Raw genomic sequence first — 19,046 nt, 5'->3', positions numbered from 1 at the left:
TGTTTGGTGCTGACCAAACTTTGATGATTAAGGAAGGGCAAGGATGGCCAAATGTATAAGGGTGAAAGGATAAGAAGAAAAGAAGCCTTGGCCAAGTTGCTTAATTTGTTAGAGAGTTGTCCCCATACACCAGTGTTGTGGGTTTGATGTCCAGTCAGGGCGTGGTTTTTTTCTTTTTCTTTTTTCTTTTAGTGAGAGATAAAGAGAGAGGGAGGGACAGACGGACAGAGTGGAAAGGGAGACAGATGAGAAGCATCAGTTTTTCATTGCAGCTCCTTAGTTGTTTATTGATTGCTTTCTCATATGTGCCCTGACTGGGGGGCTACAGCACAGTGAGTGATCCCTTGCTCAAGCCAGTTAGCTACCATCGACTTGAGCCAGCAACCATGGGGTCATGCCTATGATCCCATGCTCAAGCCGGCAACCCTGTGCCCAAGCTGGTGAGCCTGCACTCAAGCCGGATTATCCACACTGAAACCGGCAGCTTCGAGGTTTAAAACCTGGTCCTCAGCATCACAGTCCATCCTGGAGAAGCGAGACCCTCTGGACAACACTCTAGATGAAACTTGGTTAAGAGAAAATCATTTGTGGACTTCAGTTCCTCTGAGTCCTCTAGAAAGGCTAATAAGTATGGCCTAGGAATGTGGGGTGGACTTTGCATAAACCTGGATTTAAGCTCAACTAAACTGAGAGAGAATTTAGCCCTGGAGCTTTGGGCAAATCTTACAGATTCTCTGAGCTCTTGAATGCTAATATGAAAGGTGAAGATACATGTATATATTCTTTGACAATATTCAATAAAATTTATTTATTTGGGCATGTAATTACTTATTTTTTAGGTAAGATGAAGGGAGATAGTGAGGCTGACTCCCGTATGCATCCTTACCAGGATCTACTTGGCAACCCCAGTTCTCGAGTACTGAGCTGTTTTTTCACACTGAGGATGATGTTCTCTGCCTAACCAAGCCATCCTCAGCACCCAGGGTCAATGCTCGAACAAATGAAGCCACAGGCTGCAGGAAAAGAAGAGGGAGAGGAGAAGAAGAAGAGGGAGGGGTGGAGAAGGAGATGGTCGCTTCTCCTATGTACCCTGACTGGAATCACACCGGGACATCCACTGGGCCGATGCTCTATCCATTGAGCCACTAGCTAGGGCTTAAATTCAATGTAAAAGAACTGACACATACCAGTTGTCCAATAAATACATCTCTGATAATAGCAACCATACGCTGTTGGTGTTGTATACCAGGCCTTTCCTCAATACCTATATATACTGTGCCCTTAATAAAGTTGGGAAGTTATACTTCATAATGAGAAGATCTAGAAACAAATATTGCATTGGTCATCTGTAGTCAGTGTAGAGGCTTACTATTATAGAGGCTCTCTGAGCCAATAGTTGACAAAGCATAATACCAGAGTATAGAGAAGGACAGGTAATAATTTGATGGGAGGAGACTGTGTGTTTTCTGACAAAATAGGGATTAACACTCCAGACTTCACCAAACTCACTCTTCTCCAACTTAGAACTCAGGAGAAAGGAGACTGAAGTAAAGATGTATAGCCTACGAGAAAGAAAAGGCCATGTGTACCGAGAGGTCAGCGAGCCCCAGGATGATGACTACCTCTGTAAGTGACCCTCACAAAGAAGCATGTTATCTCTTCATACAATAATTTCATCTGGTCATTGGGCCCTTAGAGCATTCCATTCCCCTAGGGACTTGCCCTACAGAATTGAGGCTCAGTGGGGTGAGTGCCTGGGCTCATTCTGAAGCTCTATATGTCCAGGAACATGCACTACACCTTCCCTAATCCCTGTTGCTCTCACCCCCAGATTGTGAGAAGTGTCAGAACTTCTTCACTGACAGTTGTGACGTGCATGGGCCCCCTACATTTGTAAAAGACAGTGCAGTGGATAAGGGGCATCCGAACCACGCAGCCCTCACTCTGCCCCCTGGGTTGAGAATCAGAGCATCGGGCATCCCTGAGGCTGGGCTTGGAGTGTGGAACGAGGCATCTGCTCTGCCAGTGGGTCTGCACTTTGGCCCTTATAAGGGCCAGATCACAGAAGATGAAGAGGCAGGCAACAACGGATACTCCTGGCAGGTGAGAAGTATTGACCTCTTCCCCTGTCTTGTGGCTTCCCACATCCCTCCCATGGCTTGGTGGGACCTGCCCTTCTACATGCTAGGACATGGATGGAGACAATATGGTTATCTCTGGGTACTGAGTGGACTCTGCAGACCATGGAGCTCCTGTAGAGGATCACAGGTTAAGTGGGAGCAAAGTGGTACAAACACAAAAAATGCTTCCTCCCAGCCCTGAATGGACAGGTCAACTCAGATGTGATGAGTAAGAAAAGTATCATGTGGTCCAGAGTGGCAATGCATGCAAGCTGAAAGAGCTTTATTGACAGTAGGATAAAGTAATTTCTCTATTACCTTCTCACTTGGAAAAAAACCTTTATTTTTTCTTCCTGAAATGCAGATCACCAAAGGGAGAAACTGCCATGAGTATGTGGATGGGAAGGATGAATCCTGGGCCAACTGGATGAGGTAAGGCCAAGAAGTTTCTGGGAGTCATGAGAACACTCATCCCTCTCAGGCCCATACATCTTTCCTTCTCATCATGCCTCCCTCAGTGTTCTCCCTCAATCCTCTGTTCCTCTTTTTTCTCCATTCGGTGCTCTTTCAAAGCAAGAGGTATTTAGAGAAAAAAAAGATAAAAATATAGTGTATGTCCTCAAAATATAAATCTCTAGGCTAGAAAAAATTTAGCCACTGGAAAATAACTTTGAGGGCCTGGATTACACTTTAATTAATCTAATTAACATTATTTAAGCAAGCCCTTACTATATTCCAGTTTAGAGGAAGGTATTCATTACTTAAACAGGTCATGTAACCCATCTTCTTATGGAGGACTAATTGCCAACAGAGTGAAACAACTGATTTTAGAAATATTTAACTATATTTTTTCTATTTTTTTGAGAAGTACAGAGTGCCAGAATACCTAAACCAAGGGCAGCCTAAAGCAATGAGGGCAGAAAATTATCCCAACCTCATTTCTAACTAGAACTGAGTTCTGAAGCCTGCAGAGAAATGATCATGTGCCACTTTCCTGAGGGGCTCTTTTATCAGGGACTACATAATGTAAATAAGCTATTATTGTTCTTTATGATTTTGCTAAGACAAAGACACCTCCAAGCCCTGGCTGGTTGGCTCAGTGGAAGAGCGTCAGCCCGGCCTATGGAGGTCTGGGATTCGATTCTCAGCCAGGGCACACAGAAGCACCCATCTGCTTCTCCACCCTTCCCCCTCTCCTTTATCTCTATCTCTCTTTCTTTGTCGCAGCCCAGGCTCCACTGGAGCAAAGTTTGCCCCAGCACCGAGGATGTTTCCACGGCCTCCATCCAGGTGCTAGAATGCCTCTGGTTGCAGTGGAGCAACACCCCTGATGGGCTGAGCATTGCCCCCTGGTGGGCATGCCAGATGGATCCCAGTCGGGTGCATGTGGGAGTCTGTCTGCCTCTCCGCTTCTCACTTTGGGTGGGCGGGGACATTCAGGTTTTTCTGGGAACCTGGTTGAGGCATCAAATACTACCTACATAAAATGTGAGTAGAATGGAGAAAGGCCTCTCAAGAAAAGATAGACTTGGGCTGAGTATTGAATGATGTGAACTAATCTAGACACAGAGTCTAACATCAAGTAGCAAGTTCTGTGATATAAAACAGAACCTGATTTAGTTTAGAGAAGCTAAAGCACTGGGTTTTATGGCCAATCAGTGTGAGGTTATGTCTAGAATGAAATGGTATTAGGCAGAATGAACACCGTAAGCAGGACCTGGACATAGGAAGTTGTATGACAGTGTGACAGGCTTAAACATTGAACAGAAGGTTCTCTGGGAACACTGTGAGAGTGGGTGACATCGGAGCCCAAGTGTCAGGTGCAGAGATGGACATGAATCTGAGAGGTAGTAGGAACTCATCACCTGTGGGTTTCTTTTCTTTCACCTGCCTCAATCCCAGGTATGTGAACTGTGCCCGGGATGATGAAGAGCAGAACCTGGTGGCCTTTCAGTATCATGGGCAGATTTTCTACCGAACCTGCCGGGTCATCAGGCCAGACTGTGAGCTGCTAGTCTCGCTCGGTCATGAGTATGGCCAGAAGCTGGGCATCAAGTGTGGAAGCAAGTTGAAGAGAGAGCTCGCAGCAGCTAGAGGTGGGCACAACTGTTCTTCAAAATGGAAAGAAAAGAGAGCACTCACCTTAGAAATTTTCATGGAACAGTCTAAAGTCAGTAAGATTTCAAATCGGATGCTTCAGAAATTAAGAATCCATTTCATATGCCTTTGATTCTTAGAAAAAAAATTTTACTTTTAATTTTTTTAAGTGAGAGTAGGAGAGACAGAAAAGATTTCTTTGTGTACCCCTGCCAGGATCCACCCAGAACCCCTGTCTGAGGTCCATGCTCGAACTACCTGAGCTATCCTCAGCATCTGAGGTCAACACTTGAACCAGCTGAGCTATTGGGCTGATGCTTGAACCAATTGAGCCAGTGGCTGTGGGAGGGGAAGAGAGAGAGAAGAGAGAGAAGGAGGGGAACAGAAGCAGATACTCACTTTTCATGTGTGCCCTGACTGAGGATTTAACTAGGGATGTCCACATGCCGGGCCCACACTGTGCACTGAGCAGGCCCAGGCCTGCTTTCTGAGGGTCACTCCTGTCTAGCAAACAGGGTAAGAGCAGAGGTCGGACAGATGACCAGCAGCCTGGAAATGCAGTGCTGTGATCCAAGCTGAGATGCTGGGGACCTTCCTGAGTTAAGGGGGACAATGGTGCTCTTCTCAGCTACAGGGTGGCTTGTTCTCTAAGCTTTGCTTTCTTAATTTTTGGAAAATAAATTTCAGTGGGGAATCCTCTCAGAGATTACTTCTTCTCCAAGTGAGAGAGGATGTGAGAGGAATGGGAATTAGGTATGTAAGAAGTATGGTTGAGCCTGACCAGGTGGTGGTGCAGTGGATATAGCATCAGAATGGGATGCAGAAGGACCCAGGTTCAAGACCCCGAGGTTGCCAGCTTGAGTGCGGGCTCATCTGGTTGGAGCAAAAGCTCACCAACTTGAGCCCAAGGTCGCTGGTTCAAGCAAGGGGTTACTTGGTCTGCTGAAGGCCCGCAGTCAAGGCACATATGAGAAAGCAATCATTGAACAACTAAAGTGTTGCAACGTGCAACAAAAAACTAATGATTTTTTTTTTTTTTTTCATTTTTCTGAAGCTGGAAACGGGGAGAGACAGTCAGACAGACTCCCGCATGCGCCCGACCGGGATCCACCCGGCACGCCCACCAGGGGCGACGCTCTGCCCACCAGGGGGCGATGTTCTGCCCATCCTGGGCGTCGCCATGTTGCGACCAGAGCCACTCTAGCGCCTGAGGCAGAGGCCACAGAGCCATCCCCAGCGCCCGGGCCATCTCTGCTCCAATGGAGCCTTGGCTGCGGGAGGGGAAGAGAGAGACAGAGAGGAAAGCACGGCGGAGGGGTGGAGAAGCAAATGGGCGCTTCTCCTGTGTGCCCTGGCCGGGAATCAAACTCGGGTCCTCCGCACGCTAGGCCGACGCTCTACCGCTGAGCCAACCGGCCAGGGCCCAAAAACTAATGATTGATGCTTCTCATCTCTCTGTTTCTGTATGTCTGTCCCTGTCTATCCCTCTCTCTGACTCTGTCTCTGTAAAAAAGAAAAGGGGGGGGGGAGCATGGTTGAGAACCCTGGCTTATTAGCTCAATTTGTTAGAGCAGGGGTAGTCAACCATTTTATACCTACCACCCACTTTTGTATTTCTGTTAGTAGTAAAATTTATTAACCACCCATCGGATCCAGAGTAATGGTGATTTATAAAGTAGGGAAGTAACTTTACTTTATAAAATTTATAAAGCAGAGTTACAGCAAGTTAAAGCATATAATAATAATTACTTACCAAGTACTTTATGTCGGATTTTCGCTAGGTTTGGCAGGATAAATCTTTATAAAACAACTTACTATAATTAAATCTATCTTTTTATTTATACTTTGCTTGCTCCATTATTGCCCACCATGAAAGCTGGAACACCCACTAGTGGGCGGTAGGAACCAGGTTGACTACAACTGTGTTAAAGCATCATCCTGTAATACCAAGGTTGAGCCCAGGTCAGGGCGTATAAGAGAAATGACCAATGACTGCATGTCTAGGTAGAACAATGAATAAATGCCTTTCTTCATCTTCTTCTCCTTCTTCCTTCTCCTTCTTCCGTCTTCTTCTTTCTTCTTCTTCCTTCTTTCTTCTTTTTCCTCCTCTTCCTCTTCTTTCTTTTCTTCTTCCTCCTCCTTTCTTTGTTTCTCTAAAATCAATCAATTTTTAAGAAGTATGGTTGGGGAAATATTTTGAAACAGGACTTCCAATTGTATATGAAATGGGCTGACACTGAATGAAATCAAATATGAATATTTGATGTGAGACTTGAGGAAGAACATATTTTCAGTTTAACATCTGTGGAAAACTATGAGGGAAGCAATTCCTCGTTGGGGCCAGCAGTCTTTCTAAATAACTGTGTTAAAGGCTACATTATATAGAAGAGGTCAGCATTGTTCCACCATACAAGGGGTGAAATAGCCCCTGATGCTACTTGACAGTTCCTCATATGGGCTTGCTGGATTTCTAAAGAAGATATAGTACATAAAAATGAAAAGAGAAAATAGACTATAAAGAAACACTTTGTGGAAGACAGAGATTACACTGTCAACCCCATAAGAATGACTTGTGGGAGACGTCTTAACAGCAGACAAAACATATGGCCCAGGAAACCTTATCAACCTCTTTCCTGACCAAAATTTTCTCTTTCAGCAGAACCAAAGCCAGAGATACACCCGTGTTCCTCCTACTCTCTGGCCTTCTCCAGTCAGAAGTTCCTCAGCGAAAACATAGGACACAATCACCCCCCTCAGATTCTCCTAGGAACATCTACAAGAAAACAGCTCCAGTCAGAGGATTCCTGCCCAGAGGATCCAAATCAGCAGCAGCAACATACTGATACACACAGCTGGGATGACAAAGCTGAAGGTCAAGAGGTCAAAGAAAAGTCCAAACCTTTGCTTAAAGGGACAAGGCAGAGGAGGATTCCAAGGGCCTTTTTAAAACCTCCCAAAGGACACATGGGAAGCTCTATTGAGCGAGAGAGATTGATGCAGGAAGCACCCAGCAGAGGCCAGAAAGTGAATTCAGTGGACACTGGCAAACTATCTATGGGAGTAAGAATGTCAAGAATTGTAGCTATCAAGTATGGAGAGTGTGGGCAAGGCTTTGATGATGAGTCAAATCTCAGACACCAGAGAGCACAATCAGTGGAGAAGCCCTATATTTGCAGGGAGTGTGAGCAAGGCTTTACACAGAAGTCAACTCTCCTCAGACACCAGAAGATACACACAGGGGAGAAGCCCTATGTCTGCAGGGAGTGTGAGAGAGGCTTTACACAGAAGTCACATCTCCTCAGACACCAGAAGATACACTCAGGGGAGAAGCCCTATGTCTGCAGGGAGTGTGAACGAGGCTTTACACAGAAGTCAACTCTCCTCATACACCAGAGGACACACTCCGGGGAGAAGCCCTATGTTTGCAGGGAGTGTAAGCGAGGCTTTTCAATGAAGCTAGCTCTCCTCAGACACCAGAGGACACACTCCGGGGAGAAGCCCTATGTTTGCAGGGAGTGTGAGCGAGGCTTTACAGAGAAGTCATATCTTCTCACACACCAGAGGACACACTCAGGGGAGAAGCCCTATGTTTGCAGGGAGTGTGAGCAAGGCTTTACACAGAAGTCAACTCTCCTCAGACACCAGAAGATACACACAGGGGAGAAGCCCTATGTCTGCAGGGAGTGTGAGAGAGGCTTTACACAGAAGTCACATCTCCTCAGACACCAGAAGATACACTCAGGGGAGAAGCCCTATGTCTGCAGGGAGTGTGAACGAGGCTTTACACAGAAGTCAACTCTCCTCATACACCAGAGGACACACTCAGGGGAGAAGCCCTATGTTTGCAGGGAGTGTAAGCGAGGCTTTTCAATGAAGCCAGCTCTCCTCAGACACCAGAGGACACACTCCGGGGAGAAGCCCTATGTTTGCAGGGAGTGTGAGCGAGGCTTTACAGAGAAGTCATATCTCCTCATACACCAGAGGACACACTCAGGGGAGAAGCCCTATGTTTGCAGGGAGTGTGAGCGAGGCTTTACACAGAAGTCAAATCTCCTCAGACACCAGAAGACACACTCAGGGGAGAAGCCCTATGTCTGCAGGGAGTGTGAGAGAGGCTTTACAGAGAAGTCACATCTTCTCATACACCAGAGGACACACTCAGAGGAGAAGCCCTATGTTTGCAGGGAGTGTGAGCGAGGCTTTAAACATAAGTCAAATCTCCTCAGACACCAGAAGACACACTCAGGGGAGAAGCCCTATGTCTGCAGGGAGTGTGAGAGAGGCTTTACACAGAAGTCAACTCTCCTCATACACCAGAGGACACATTCAGGGGAGAAGCCATATGTTTGCAGGGAGTGTGAGCGAGGCTTTATACAGAAGTCACAACTCCTCAGACACCAGAGAACACACCTAGCAGAGAAGCCCTATATATGCAAGGAGTGTGAGCGAGGATTTAACTGGATGTCAGATCTCATACAGTAGAGGATACTCAAGGGAGAAGCATTATGTTTGCAAAGAGAGTGAGTCATTAGCATTAAATTACATCTCCACAGCCATAGCTATTACACAGGTCATACCCCAGCTCTGAGGGAACTTTAGAAGGAGTCTACTGATCCCTTCCCTCCCAAGACTAATTAGTACGGAACTGGTTAAACAAATTCTTCACTTTCATGACAAGAGATGAACTAGACAAACAGTTAAGTGCTATGGGAAAGTCAACACCCATCTCCTCCATGGTCTCTTGACCTCCTGTTCTAATAAATCTTATCTCCATAAAACTATGAAGCCCACATACCTCAATCCCCCCTGTCAGTGGAACCTGAGAGTTCCAGGAGGGCCACAGAGAACTCACACTGTCAGGCACAGACACTCATCCCCTGAAAATGTGTTAGTCTGGAGTCAATCTTCTTAGCTTACTGCCCAGGGAGAGGGATTTGAGACAGACTCACCAGGAAAGGAATTTCCTTGACTCCTGGGAAGTGGAGCCTTTTCTCCTAGTAGGCTAACCGTTGTAAGGTCCAAAAAGCTGGAAACTTGATATTCTAAGAGGAAAGCTCAGACTTTCCTGTCCTGTTCTTCCTGTGGGGAGGGGAGGGAAAAGAATATAGAAGTTTCTAGCTTGCAAGAACATTGGGTCATTTAGTTTTAAATCTAAAATAAAGGTTAACCAAGAAACTTCTCTTTCAATGGGAAACAGAATTTATGTACCACCTTACATTGATTGTAATTCCTCCCCCTTCCTGGAATTTTGACAGTAAAATACCTCTAGGCTAGTGAGAAAAGATGCACCCTAAAAGATTTGTAAACATCTTTGTGTTACCTTGAAAGTCTTAATGTTTCTGTATATCCCCTAAACAGATGTTGTCAGCTTGTGCCATGATGTCATGCTCTCCCCCGCCCATGTGTGATTAAGGGTATATAAACAGCCCCTGAAATATTTTGGGGGCTTGCACATGATTTGGGTCTGCTGCCCCGTGTCAGCCACATGCGGCTGGCATATTTAATAAATCTCCTCCTTTAATAAAACTCTTCAAAATTCATCTGGACTTGGTGTCTCTACATAACCCACGGAATTGAGGTATAGTACCTTTCAGCATCTGGGATACAGGTACTTTACAACATTTGGCGTCCAACGCAGACCTGTGGTGTTTCACATCACCGGATAGACACCCCAAATCAGACAGACTCTCTAGGAGCTGTCCGACCCCCTTGAATCTCGAGGAGAGATGCCACCTGAGACTCCAGGGCTCCTGGTTTTCCTGTGGGTTTGGACAGCTCCAGTAGACACCTCCCAGTTCCCAAATTCAATAATTTGGACATTTGACAGAGAACTCAAGGGGGTAGGTAAAGCAACTCTGGCTTTACTGAATTCTGGCTCTCCTCTGAATTCTTGCTTTTCCTTTTCTGTTTGGAACTAAAATGAAGGTAAGGTAGATTTGGGGCTTTGCTGAGTTGTGATACCGGTGATGTGGAACTCTGGCATGTAGGTAGGGCCTTCAGAGCTGCTTTACTGAGTTGAAATTAGTCTATCTGAATCCGGGACTCTCAGAAGACTGAGATGTTGGTAGGTGTGTTGGTCCTGTCTTAGGATTCTCTGGGATGTATTTAGTTGTACTCTGCAAAGCGGGCTTCCAGAGATGTCCATTTGTGCTTTCACATTTGTACATTTCTCTATGAAGACAATTAAGGGGACTGAATATAGACCCTGAACTTCCGGAGGCAGCTAGTTGTGTTATGCTCTCACAGAAAAACCTGAGTAGGGACACCTTTGTATTTGTCAAGATCTCATTTTTTGTTTTCCTTGTGTCTGTCTAGAAACCCCTGGTTTAAAGGAATCTCTGGTGCCATGGCCTGCGTGCACCTGAGAGGCCATAAGGGGGAGCTCTTTCGTTGTCTATAAAGCTTTGTCTTTTTCAAAATATCCAGTATTATTTTAATTGAAATAAAGTGCGCTCATTATTTGTTTGTTTATGTGAAGTCTTTGTTTTATGTCTAAATGTGTCTGTTTTAAGGCTTGGCTTGAATTTTTGTGTCAAGAATTGGAGGTTTATCAATAGAAGGCAATCTTAAATGTGGAATTGATTATTATTCTCTTTGTCTTTGGATCCAACCTTTAGCTTCAGGGACCCTGTTAAATTTCTCCCCTGAAGAAATTATTCTCTTCTGTTGGCTCCTTCCTCTTGAATTATGTAATAACACTAGGGAACAAAATTTTTGTTGCATCCACAAAAACACTTGTTCTTACCTAATTCAAGTGTGCTGATCTAAACTCTGACATTAGTTTTTCTCTGTAAGCTACAGTTTCTTTGCAATTCAAGATTTTAGGTTTTCATCTTATTGTAAACTTTTCAACATTTATTTTAACAAAATGAGTAGAATGTCTTCTTGGGCATCATCTTTGTGAAAATATAATAATTTATATAATGCAGTAAATACACTAAAAGATATGATTGCATAAGAATTTATGATTTCCAAATAAAACATTAAAATACTTATTTTAATCATAAAATTTGCGCAAAACTTATTTAAATTCTATTCAGGCAAAAATTTGTGTTTGCAGCTCTTGTGTTTATGTACTTGTTGAGGACAATCTCGTTTGATGCTTCAGTAGTCTGCCATCATTTAGAGCCGTCCCAGAAATAGCCGCCATTCTGTTGGACTGTATGTGATAACACCTAGCTGGCTGAGAGGACTATTCATATCATGACATTAAACAAAGTGTTTGTCTTTGGGAAAAAAAGTCCACAAAAATTTGTTCACACTTCCTGAAATGTGATACTTTAGCTGACCAGTGAAGTACATTCTTTTCTTGAAGCCTGGAGGCTAATAACTCAGCTGCTTTCTTTGATAGGTACAAATCTCTTACTAAGTAATTCAATTTGGGTTGGCTAAACTGCTGAGGGGTTAATGACTGCTTGACATCAGAAGAAGACCCTTCAGATTCTACAACCATTTCCTCATGCATCTTATCAAAATACACCTGATCACTATGTTCACTTTCTTTGTCCTTAGAAGAAATAAAACCATTGAAAACTGGAACCAGGAGTGTCTCAGAGTGTGGGATAGGTCACATTGCTGAAGGAATATTAGTATATGCCAGTGGTTCTCAACCTTTCTAATGCCGTGACCCCGTAATACAGTTCCTCATGTTGTGGTGACCCCAAACCAAAAAATAATTTTGGTGGCTACTTCATAACTGTAATTTTGCTACAGTTATGATTCAGAATGTAAATACCTGATATGCATTATGTATTTTCCGATGGCTTTAGGCAACCCTGCTGGGGTCGCGACCCACAGGTTGAGAACTGCTGGGATATGCGATCATATGCCATTTTCTCTTGTCAATGCCCTTTCTATGGATCAAACTGTTATTTCATGTTAGGTTCACACCAAACCATGGGAATACCAAAAGGCACTCCTTTGCATTTTCCTTTTGTCCAGTCACGAAGCATTTCCTCACAATTATGACACACAATATGAGGAGCCCAATTCTTGTCTTGATCACCAAGGAGAACTTGAAAATAGGCAATATATGCACATGTCACAAATGATGAAATATTGTGCCTTTGACGTTGAAGTGTTGTAACAGCCACATATATAACAGAAGATGTCAGGTCTATTCTTACATTTATGCCTACTCGAAGAAGCCATGATTAATCTTAAAATAAGAGGGTGTTTTTATCAGACAATAATTTTTTACATTTAAAAACAACTAAAATTATGTAAAAGTGGTTTGTAAAACAATAATTGCCTTGTGGTTATGTTCAATCCAAGAGTCTCTGCCCTTTAACTCCAATTTAAAAACCAATGCATGCCATTAACTGTAACAAAAAGAAATTAAAGCCTGACCTGTGGTGGCACAGTGGATAAAGCGTCAACCTGGTACGCTGAAGGTTGCCAGTTCGAAACCCCAGGCTTGCCTGGTCAAGGCACATACAGGAGTTGATGCTTGCTGCTCCTCCCCCTGTTCTCTCTCTCACCAATAAAAATGAATAAATAAAATCTTTTCAAAAAAGAAATTAAAGTTGCATGAAAACTAGAGCATGCACCAAAAAACAGATTTCAGATTTGGAATCAGCGATGCAGAAATATATAGAAAAAGTTCTATGCAACAGAAAATGAAAGAAAAAAATTGTTCCCCACTGTAATTAATACGTCTATAGTCAAACACTCTTTATTCTGGGTTTTAGTTAATTATCTGTCTCATCTTTCTTGCTTATATTGGTGCACTAATTCTTAGATTCTCCTGGAACAAGTTTCAGTTTTGTAATATGTGCTGGCGGCTGGAACTTTTTATTTCTGTCTAGTAAGGGCAGTCTGGAATATCATAACTGGGAATCCAGGCTACCCCGGTCAGTTTCCATACATTGATCAATAGCTAAATTTAACAATGAATCCGCCACAGTGGCTTAAAACACACTTGATACAGAGAGGGTGCCACGTCTTCTTAGTCAAGCCAGAATTGAGTTGGAAACAGTAAAAAAAAAAAAAAAAGAATAACTAAAGTAGTAGTAGCAGAGCTCCAAGAGGCAAACTTTTTTAAGGATAAGGGATCCTGAAAGGAGCAAAATACAGAAGGAAGAAATTAGAGAAAGAATAAGACTCTGTTAGGAGAGAATCAATGTGCTTTTTGCAAAAGAGAAAGGCACTGGAAAAATAAATGACCCAGGTTACAAGCAGCCAAGGGGGTGAAAGGAAAGCGGAGCCCACAAATTGAAAGTGTTTCTCCAGCTTCTAGGGGAAAGGGCTGGCAAGTAAGCGATTAGAGTGAGAGAAAAGAAAAAACCAAGCAGGGACGCACGCTGTGCGGAGTGAGAGGGTGGGGCCATGGCCAAAGAGAGGCGAACCTAGGCATGCTTCCTCTCCCCCCACCGTTCATTGGCATCAGACATCGCGCTGCACCTGAGCGTAAGGCAAACAGCAAATAGCAAACTAAGCACCCACCGAGAGAGAGCCCCACAGCCGCCTCTCGGCGCTTGGCTAGGCTAAGACTCCGCCTGCTGTGTGTAGAATAGCAGGGGAAGGGCGCTAGAGAAATGGTGAGGCAACTAGAGGAAATACAGAATAGAAACTAGTTTCAAATAATTATTTGGAAAATACAGAATAGGAATAGTATTAAAAATTAGAACTTTGCTTTAGAAAAATCTTAAAGGAAAGAAAAAGAATTTAGAAATTAACAAACCATGGGTGTGGACCTTGCTAGTTAATTGGCAGTTTCTTAAATTGCAGCTTCAGAAGGAGTAATAGAATGATAATTAACAGGATTAAAAAGGAATAGAATTATCATAGACGGGCCCTTCGTGGGTTGGGGATGATGGCTGGTTGCCCTCCACTAGTGTAAAAAATTGGAGAAAGGTTCCTAACACTCTCCCATGGGGCCGAGGGGGTGTTGGGTTCTCTCCGAGTCTCCCAATTCCTTCCTGTGGCATAATTGTGATCCGATAAGGGAGGCATAGAGTTCATGGGGAAGACCCACTGCATTAGCCATAATAGTAAAAATTGTAAAAAGAATTTTCAGGGAATTGCAGGAAAATTGGAAACCTCAGATAGGCTAAGGTAACTCACTATTGGGAAAGTAATTTTGTGAAAATTGTATTTAGCTGCTGAAAGCAAGGCAGTTAGTTACAGGTATTAAATTGGATTATACAAGACCAACGACAAGAAAGAAAAAAGGTAAAAGTGGCAAACTCCGCTCCCAGTCCTTGGACTCTGCTTCCCCCTTGGGCATCCCTCCCCTCATGTTGACTCAATGGTGTAAATTACGGTGGGTCACAAGAGTGTTATCTCTTTGCCAGCTGGGTAGTTTGTACCAAGAATCTCTTATTGTGCAAAAAGTATTTTTCATGTTAGAAATGTATATATTATTCCAAAGGCCTTTTGTTAATTCATTTTATTTGTGGTATTATAGGCCTGTGATATTAATATCTTGGTTTAAGTATTAGGAATTGTTAATAATGTCTTTTTATGTAATGTTTAGTTTATTATAATCATTTTGAAACAATACTGTTCAATGCTAAGTAATATAAGAAAAGGAGTCAATCCTGGAACTCGTACAAATCTATTTTTATCATGCTCTTTGTTTAAAATTTCTTTTGATTGCTGAAGTACTGAGTTATTCAGCAGCAGCAGAGAGACTCTGGAATCCTAAAGGAGACACCAAACCTCTTCCTCCTGCAAGCTTTTACCCTCTTTTATTTGATCCAGCTAGTAACACTGTTTTGTCTTTTTCCAAAAGTTTATATAGACAGGAAAGAACCCTCAAGCTCCTCAGCAAGATCTTCTGAGCATGGCTTTTAAGGTCTATAATGACCAAGTAAGGAAAAGAAAAGGCAAATAAAGCCCAAAAGAGATCAGGAAAATACCAGCTTTTGGCATACGCCCTTATAGGCTCTAGCACCCAGAAGGGGCTTCACAGGATTCCATCAGGGCCCTGCTTCAAGAGTGGAAAAGAAGGTCATTGAGCTGAGGCCTGCTAGGCTTCTCAGCCCCACCAGGGGACATGCCTTTGCTGTGGAAAAAAAAAAAGACATGAGAAGGTAAGCAGCCCCCTTGCTTCACAAAGGGAGGGTTCAGTCTCTTCCAGCCCTAATCTAGCCACCTGTGAACTGACCTTGCCCAGCCTGCTGGGACTTGCCATCTGAAGGCTAAAGGTGCCCAGGGCCGTTGGCCCCATCTCACATCACCGTGGATGAGCCTAGGGTATTTCTTCCAAGTAGCAGGTAAACTGATCTCATTTCTTGTAAACACGAGGGCCACTTACTATATACCTTGCCTAATATTCAAGTTTTATTTATCCCTTGAAGAACTCTACTGTGGGTATTGACAGTCTTATTTCTGTTGCTTTGTTTAATGTATAATGTCTCTTTTATTCCTCTTGTCTCAATGCCCCCATGCCTATTTTAGACTGGGACCTGCTCCTAATTCCAGTTAAAAGCAGTGATCATTAGGACTTGGACTCTAGCTACAGAGTGTAGAATCTGACCGCAACTCCAGTACCTTGTGGACTTTTCCTGAATATGTGTGACTCCTGCTCTTTGAGACAATTCTCAGACTGAAGTGGGAATTAGGTTACATTTGCAAATAATATAAATCAGTAATAGTGTCAACGTGGACTTAGTAAAATTATGTTAACATGTTAAGAACATTTGTAACTGTAAGAATTTTTATTTTAAATCCTATTATATTGGTTAGAATTTTGTTTTTGTTTAATAATCTAGTAGGCTTTAGTCACTTTATTGTATTAGGACGCTTGTTATAATATTTGTTAACATTAGCTGTTTTAATTTTATTGTTTGTTTCATATTTTTCCAGTCTGCCTAAAATCGGAACATAGGAATTAAGAATTTAAATGAGTAGAAAAATGCCACCCAAAACCAGTGGGGTTTTTGGGACCCTTATTGCCAAAGGTTTAATCAAAACCAATTAGAAAAAGATTTTGCCAACAATAATATCTGAATATTTAGTTTGTATCCAAGTAAATACTAAGCAAAATAAGAAAATTATTTTTTTTAAAAAACAGGGAAAAGGGCTTTCCAAAATAAACATTTAGAAATAGACTTTAATAAAAATAATTGACAAATAAATAAGGTACAGTGACACTTATTAGGAAGTTACTATATAGAATTTTTTCCAGGTTTAGCTTGCCCATTCTAGTGTTGGGCCTGCATTTATATCCACAATCTTAAAGCTGGTAGGAAAGAGACCCAATATTAATTAGAAGCTAATTTAAAGTTACATTGTGCCCACAGACACCAAAAAGTTCAGGACAAGTAAAATGCATGAATCAGATCATAAAGGAAACATAACCACCCCTTCTACTAGCAGGGTTTGCAGGTTACTCAGCAAACTGTTCAAAAGACCAAGAGGCACTTCTGTCATTGCCATGAGATCCAGTACATCACCCAAGGACTGACTCTCACATAGACGAGTCCACACACAGTAATCCTGATAACTCCCACTGCTGCTAAGGTAGAAAGATGGCTTGCCTTACTCCAACCACAAACTGGAAGCTGGTTGGTCTACGTACAGCTAAAAGAATGAGGAAACTCACTAATGACTCCTTTTTAATCAGACTTTGGGGAAAGGGGAAGCTAGGGTAAAACAAAAGCCAACTTAATTGTTACTAAAAGTTAAAGGTTTTAAAATTAAGAGTTCTGACTAAAAGTAAATTGTTATAAAAGCCAATTAGTTTTATGTAAATTGCAAAAGGTTTGTACAGTTTATAGGAAATTAATCAGTAATATTTGTTTCTTTAGTGAGCTGCATTGCTATTAATGCTGTCTGTTAAATATCTATTACATGTTATAAGTTAATAGTCTTACTCCACAGCCTCATACTCTTCAGTAAATTAAGTCAAGGATTTGATTTAGGAAATAAAACCAGTGGGGATTGTTGTAAGGTATCAAAAAGCTGAAAAATTAGTATTGATATTCTAGGAGGAAAGGTCAGTCTTTACTGTCCCATTCTTTCTGTGAGGAGGGGAGGGAAAAGAATATAGAAGTTTCTGGATTGCAAGAACAATGGGTCATTTATAGTTTTAAATCTAAAATAAAGGTTAACCGAGAAACTTCTCTTTCAATGGGAGACAGAATTTACGTACCACCTTACATTGATTGTAATTCCTCCCCCTTCCTGGAATCTGGATTGTAAAATACTTCTAGGCTAGTAGGGAAGATGAACCCTAAAAGATTTGTAAACATCTTTGATTGTGTTACCTTGAAAGTCTTAATGTTTCTGTATAACCCCTAAACAAATGTTGTCAGTTTGTGCCATGACGTCATGCTCTCCCCTGCCTGTGTGTGATCAGGGTACATAAACAGCCTCTGAAATATTTTTGGGGCTCCCACGTGATTTGGGTCTGCTGCCCTGTGTCAGCTTTATGCAGCTGGCATATTTAATAAATCTCCTCCTTTAATAAAACTCTTCAAAATTCATCTGGACTTACTGTCTCTATGTAAACCCGCAGAATTGAGGTACAGTACCTTTCAGCATCTGGGGTTCGGGTACTTTATAACATAACCACCTCCTCCCCTGGCTTCTCTTGGCTCCTGTCCTGATTTCCTCTGACCTCTGTAGCCTCAGTGGTGCAAACCAGGGAAGAACATGTGCATCTGCGTGTCCATGTACCTGACTCAGTCTGGGCACCTGGTCTCCCTCACTCTCTCCTCGCTGCCTCTTCAGGGTGAGCATCTCCTGGTGCACATCACATGGATTCCAGATTATTCCATAGTTGGTTTGAATCTCAGCTCTGCCCTCACCAGCTGTGCGACCTAAGGTAAGATTCTCAACTTCTCTTTGCCTGTTTTTAATCTATAAAATGGGAATGGTGTGGCCCTGGCCAGTTGGCTCTGTGGCAGAGCGTCAGCCTGGCGTGCAGGAGTCCCAGGTTTGATTCCCGGCCAGGGCACACAGGAGAAGCGCCCATTTGCTTCTCTACCTCTCCCCCTCTCCTTCCTCTCTCTCTCTTCCCCTCCCGCAGCCAAGGCTCCATTAGAGCAAAGTTGGCTCGGGCACTGAGGATGGCTCCATGGCCTCTGCCTCAGGTGCTAGAATGGCCCTGGTTGCAACAGAGCAATGCCCCAGATGAGCAGAGCATTGTCCCCTGGTGGGCATGCTGGGTGGATCCCGGTCAGGCACATGCAGGAGTCTGTCTGCCTCCCCGTTTCCAACTTCAGAAAAATACAAGAAAAAGAAAAAAAAGGGAATGGTGCTTGACCAGGCAGTGGTGCAGTGCATAGAGTACTAAACTGGGACACAGAGGGCTGAAGTTCAAAACCCCAAGGTTGTCAGCTTGAGCACAGGCTCGCCAGCTTGAGTGTGGTGTCGCGGGCTTTAGTGTGGGATCATAGACATGACCCCATAGTCGCTGGCTTGATCTCAAGGTTGCTGGATTGAGCAAGGGGTCACTCACTGTGCTGTAGCATCCTGGTTAAGGCACATATAAGAGATCAATCAATGAACAACTAAGGTGCCCCAAAAAAGAATTGATGCTTCTCATCTTTCTCCCTTCTTGCCTGTCCCTATTTGTCCCTTTTTCTGTTTTTCTTGCAAAAAAAAAAAAAAAGGGAAAAAGAAAAAATTGCTTCTCTCTCTCCGCTCTCTAAAATGAATAAAATAAACAAAGAAGTAAATGACTGGACTTGCCTGATCAAGGTATAAATGGGAGTTGATGCTTTCTGCTCCTCCCTCTTCTTTTTCTCTCTCTTTCCCCACTGTCTAAAATAAATTAAAAAAAAAAAGAAATAAAAAGTAATTTGCTACACTATCAGTCTGTAGGATTGGAGATCTCCATCCCAAACATTTGGAGTCATTTTGGCTCAGATAAACATT

General features: G+C 43.0%; 2 protein-coding genes across 2 annotated transcripts; both read left to right on the top strand.

Annotated features, from left to right (window-relative positions):
* Window positions 1-495: 495 nt before the first annotated feature.
* On the top strand, window positions 496-7,060 carry LOC136315090 (histone-lysine N-methyltransferase PRDM7-like). The gene is made up of 5 exons (XM_066246269.1): window positions 496-569; window positions 1,525-1,626; window positions 1,832-2,103; window positions 2,485-2,552; window positions 6,874-7,060. Exons 1-5 carry the CDS (start codon window positions 560-562, stop codon window positions 7,058-7,060), a joined length of 639 nt encoding a protein of 212 aa, XP_066102366.1. The 5' UTR covers window positions 496-559.
* Window positions 7,061-7,283: 223 nt separating this feature from the next.
* Window positions 7,284-8,699, top strand: LOC136315089 (histone-lysine N-methyltransferase PRDM9-like). Its single transcript, XM_066246268.1, has 2 exons — window positions 7,284-7,659; window positions 7,744-8,699. Exons 1-2 carry the CDS (start codon window positions 7,284-7,286, stop codon window positions 8,697-8,699), a joined length of 1,332 nt encoding a protein of 443 aa, XP_066102365.1.
* Window positions 8,700-19,046: the final 10,347 nt, after the last annotated feature.

The sequence above is a fragment of the Saccopteryx bilineata genome, chromosome 11 (assembly GCF_036850765.1).
Source record: "Saccopteryx bilineata isolate mSacBil1 chromosome 11, mSacBil1_pri_phased_curated, whole genome shotgun sequence".
Classification (NCBI taxonomy): domain Eukaryota; kingdom Metazoa; phylum Chordata; class Mammalia; order Chiroptera; family Emballonuridae; genus Saccopteryx; species Saccopteryx bilineata.
This window is presented reverse-complemented; position numbering and strand designations above follow the sequence as displayed.